Source organism: Arachis ipaensis, chromosome B01 (assembly GCF_000816755.2).
Source record: "Arachis ipaensis cultivar K30076 chromosome B01, Araip1.1, whole genome shotgun sequence".
Lineage (NCBI taxonomy): Eukaryota > Viridiplantae > Streptophyta > Magnoliopsida > Fabales > Fabaceae > Arachis > Arachis ipaensis.
Window position 1 is genome coordinate 125,832,174 of NC_029785.2, and position 5,424 is coordinate 125,837,597.

General features: G+C 36.9%; 1 protein-coding gene across 1 annotated transcript; it reads right to left on the reverse strand.

Annotated features, from left to right (window-relative positions):
• LOC110266822 (extensin-like) lies at positions 3,601 to 4,122 on the reverse strand. The gene has a single exon (XM_021111853.1). It carries the CDS (start codon positions 4,120 to 4,122, stop codon positions 3,601 to 3,603), a length of 522 nt encoding a protein of 173 aa, XP_020967512.1.

The window sequence follows — 5,424 nt, forward strand, 5'->3', positions numbered from 1 at the left end:
GAAGAGTCAATCAATAAAAATAGTAGCTACAAAAGGTTCAAAGAACATAAAAGCAAGTCCTACGATAGGATGTGCTTTTGCCGTCTTCAGTTAGTGGCGTAAAGTTGAAGACGATAACAAATTCAAGGAGATAGTTTTTTAGGTGTCCTCTTTTAAAAGTATGTATGAATTTATTGCTTCATTTGATCCCCATTATTGAGAATCGAATTTTTATAATTGGCTTTTGTACTAGGCAGAAAAAGAATGCTGAGTGTTATTACTTTCAGTGAATAGATGAAACTAATGAAGATGTAGTTGGTGTGGAGGAATGGTTTGCGAATAACACATCAGTAGTTAATGCAAGTGAAAGTTTGAAAGAAAAATATAACAGTAATGTTCAGATTGAGATACTACATGAAAGTCAAATGATGATGATGGAGCATATGAAGAGAGTTAAATTGTTTCTCTACATCATTATGTATGGACTTATACTGTATTTGATTATGAGTTTAATTTGTTTGGTTAAGTAGGACAAGGGCACAAGGTTAGTGGTACCATAAGATGTTTTAATAAAGGTAATGTATCATTATTATTTAAAAGATAAGTTGACTTTGTTGTGGCTATTTATTTGGCAGTGAATAAATAGATTTGTGCATTAAACTCAATTGCATTGTTAACAAAAAGTATAAAAAGAGTGAAGGTTGTGGTATGCTTAGAGAAGGGGGTTGAATCTATGCCTTCCTTTTCGTTGCTGTTATTACCCTTTTAAAACAAATTTGCAATTCTGATTCTGTTTGAACTCAGCAGCGAAAATTTATGAGACAATTTATTTTTGTCTCATGAATATCAGAAAACAGAACACAGTAGAGAAAGAAAAGCTAACACCAGCATGTATCCTGGTTCGGTTGCCTTGTGCTATGCAACCTACATCCAGTCTCCTCCACAACTATGGAAGAATTTCACTATAGTTAACAGTATTACATACACCAATAACACAGGATTGACCCAATCCTTTCATACTCAAGTTCTGACCTAACTTGACATTGGCTATGCTAATACTTAACTATACCTCTTAGTGCTAACCCAACTAAGTAAGGGATACTTTACAAGTACAAGATACAAGACACAATCATACCTAAAGAAATCAGAAAACAACTCTAGGCTTTTCTCTTAAGTGTATCTCTCAAACTTTTTCCACTCATGGCTTTTTCTCAAGCTTTCTCACAATGCCTTTTCTCTCAAGAAATTACAGAAAGATAAGCTTAGAAAAGTACATTACAATCAGTAAAACATGAAGGAGATTGACTTCATCAACAACCTCTTTGCTATGTGAAAAACCAGCTTTGTAAACCACTGATTTAGTTCTTCAGTATTGGCCGAATGCTTCTTTGATAGAAAGCATTATCCAAGTAGAGGAACTTCACAGGGAATACTTCACAGAACACAACTCTCAAACTCTGGTTTTTTCTCCTTTCCTTCTGAATGAACAGCCAGCTTCTTTTATCTCCTTGCATGTTGCTTGGTTCTTCTTCCAAGGTCAACACCTTGAGCCTTGAGCTTTACCAACCCACAGATTCACCTTTTTCTTCTCAAACATCAAAGTAGAACCTTTGCTTCTGACTTTTTCAACTTGACCGAAAGCCATGAAGGAGTAACCGAAATTGTTTTCCAATGGTCAACCAAATCTGAACCATAGAGATGCAACTTGGTCCCCAAGAATCTCTTGTGACTGTGGATTTGTAGTAGTGAAGAACAGAGATCAACTTTACCTTGAATGCCATTTTCGGATAGTGCAGAGAGTTGGGAAGAAGGGATGAAGATCTGATGCATGTAAGATGAGATGGATTACCTTTAACCTAAGCTTGATTTGGATTAGATTTTCTGCTTTAGCTTCTGTGCTTCAAGCTTAGATTTTCTCTTTCTTGCTTCTTTGGTTACTGGCTTATGGAGGAAGCTTTTCTTCTCATTCTCTTTCTTACTTTTCTGAAGTCTTGATGTGACTTGATTAGAGAGGAGAGGAACGTTGCTTTGGTTGGAGCAAGATGGTGGGAAATTGAAAAACAATTTCAGGCTTGGATCGGGTTCTTCTCTACTTCATCCCGTTGGTGCTTTGCTATGCTTCTTTGATGAATTTTGTTTGAAATGAATGACTTGGGCTTGTCTTTATTCACACTTACCATTCATCCCATTTGCCTTGTTTTATTTTCCATTCAAGTTGGACTGTAAATCAGATTTTGGCCTGCAACATATAATAAATAATTAGCAACATATACTTATTAATTAAACAAATCTAATTATTTATTTTGCCCAAAAATAATGTTTGTCATCACTAATTAATTAAGTTAATTTCTTAACTCAACAATCTCCCCCTTGATGACAAACATAATTTAAGCAACAATCAAAAGGAAATGAGTTTGAGTAAGGTTTTAGAGACTCCCTTTGAATGATGTTGCTTGCTAATGTGTTGCTCCCCCTTTCCTTTTCAACAATAGCTCCCCCTGAATCTATGCTCTTTCCTTTTTGTTCCTGTTTATATTAAGCTTAAAAAGGAGCTATTCAAGATGTAACTTGACTAAGGGATTCTATATAACCAGTAACACATATTCAGCCCAGTATTTCTTATCATGACAACAGCCAAAGCATATTGTAAAACAAAAACAATTTGCAAAAACAAAGTTCAGTTCTAATCCGAAACAAAGTTCAGAAAAGAATTAGCAGCATCAATAAATTATCAGCATCAATCAACTGACTAATCAAAAAATCAGCAGCATCACTCAACTGAATCAATCAACTGAATAAAAAAAAAAACAAAAACAACCTTTAATAGCTATTACTCCCCCTTTTGTCATCAAGGGCGGATAACATGCAAGATCAACAAAAACAGCACTATAAACCCTGCAAGAAAGGTTAGTGCACAGCCAAGATAACTAACGAAATAACTAAAAGTGCATCAGTGTTCAAAGTTATTACATTTATCCAAGACAACAAGAGTATACCAAACAGTAGCAAAATAAAACAGAGTTTATGAGACAAAAAAATGAGCAGCATCAGCAGATTTTATGAGACAAATCCTAGGCATCAGAACCATTCCCTTCCGAAGCAGCTTCCTCTTCAACATTCGTGGCAATGTCTTCATCATTTTGAAGGTTATCAATGAAAGTCATCAGTACAGCCACCCTATCCCTTGATTTTTTCAGGAAGTTCTCATGCTTGCTAGCCAGCTTCCTTTTTTCTTTGCTCAATTCAATCAAGTGATTCGATTGGGAGACAAACTCTTGAGCAACATCCCTGACCACATTCAGCAGAGTGGATTTCTTCCCAGTGGAGATGGAAGTACCCTCAGTGACAATGCATCATGATAAGAAATTCCAACACCTTCATCCCACTTAACCGAAGTGTAGGCACAAGGCCCAACATCAGTATACTTCAAGGCATCACTGATAGTTTCATTATTTAGAAATATGTCTCGGCCCTTAACATACGAATGCACACTTCCTTCATGGTAAGTCATGTTTGCATAAAATTCTTTGACCAACTGAGGATATACAGGTTTTTTGATTTTGAAAAGGTGATTCCAGTCTAAAAATTCCAAATTTTCAACAAAAGGAAAACCTTTCTTTTTCAAATCAGGTAATCAGCCAGAAAAGATGGACATAGAGTACGATACTGAATGACTCCCTCATAGAAATCGTGGTTCATGGCAGATTTGAAACGATGGGGGTTAAAGTCTGAGTGAGATGTCATATAGTGTAATTTGTGAGCAAAAGGATCAATGTCTGGTTCTCTAACAGATGTGAGAGGAACTCGAGTTTTACCTCTTTGAGAACGTGATTGAACAGACCTAGACTTTGGTTGTGTGGACTCAGGTGGAGGTTCTGGTGCTGCAGGACGCTTCCCTTTGGATGAACTCGGTTTCGATGAACCTGGCTTGGATGGTGTGACTTTCGGTGGTAGCGTTGGCTTGGCAGAGGCAGGAAACCTTGGAGTGTTCTTGGTCCGAGCCATGGGGTCACAGCGAGGAGGAGAGGTAGGAGGAGAAGGAGAAGGGGTAAAGGTCCGGTCTTGAGAGCGAGTGGAAGGCTTTGTGGGTAGCTTGTAAATCTTTTCACGAGGAGGCCTTTTAGGAATGGTTTTCTTCCTCATTTAGTTAGTTTCAGTCTTTTGAGGGAAGAGAAGCAGTAAAGTGAGTGGGAAGAAACCGAAGAGTGTGTGGAGAAGTTATGGAGGGAAGAGAGGGAGTGTTGGTAACCGTACCCAAAAAGTGGATTTCCAAAACCATGCAACTGCATCACCATTTGAAAAGACTTGAAAAGACATGACCTCATTCAAGAAAGATTTTATTTGATTTTAAAAATAAAAGGGAAGTTAATTTTAAAATTTGAGAAAAACAACAAAATTAACCTGAAACACCTTTTTGGGCCAAAATTAAATCCTCTTGAAAACCTTTTGGGCCACAAAACATTTATTGAAAACCTTTTATGAAACACACAAGCCATCAAAAATAACAAACAAGATTGTAACATTCATGTTAGGGCCTTGAAGTGATATGAGATTAATGAAACACATTTGGACCACTCTTGATCTGAATATTGAGGTTGGCCCAGATTGAGGTTCATTTGAAATAAGCCCAGAACACGCTGACTTGATGGAAACGTTCATCACCTGCCCAAAATTGTCTCATGCCTGTTTATGAGACAAAAAAAGCTCCAGCAAATACATCAGCATTTTTCAAACAAAGAATCATAACTCAAGATTCCTAGACAAGTCCTAAGCATGCAGAATCTATCCTCAGCTAATGGTTTTGTAAAAATATCTGCTAATTGCTCCTCTGATTTAACAAATTGAATACTAATATCCCCCTTTTGGACATGTTCTCTTATTGAGTGAAATTTCACTTCAATATGTTTAGTCCTAGAGTGCAAAACTGGATTTTTAGAAATATTAATGGCACTCATATTATCACACAGCAGGGGAATATTTTTAGCATTTAATTTGTAATCAGCAAGCTGCGTTTTTAACCATAAAAGCTGAGAACAACAGGAGGAAGCAGCTATATACTCAGCCTCTGCAGTGGAAAGGGCCACTGTTGGTTGCTTCTTACTTGACCATATATTTAAGGACTTCCCAAGGAAGCAACATAAACCAGAAGTGCTCCTTCTATCAACTCTATCACGAGCAAAATCTGCATCACAATAACCAACTGCAGAAAAATCATCAATCTTAGGATACCAAAGACCAAAATTGGATGTGCCATGAACATATCTAATGATCCTTTTAACTGCAGAAAGATGTGACTCTTTTGGTTTGGATTGGAACCTAGAACATAATCCAACACTTTGCACAATATCGGGTCTAGAGGAAGTTAAGTACATGAGAGAGCCAATCATTCCTCTATACCTAGTCTCATCAACATCTTTCTCAGTTTCTCCCTTATCTAATTTAGAA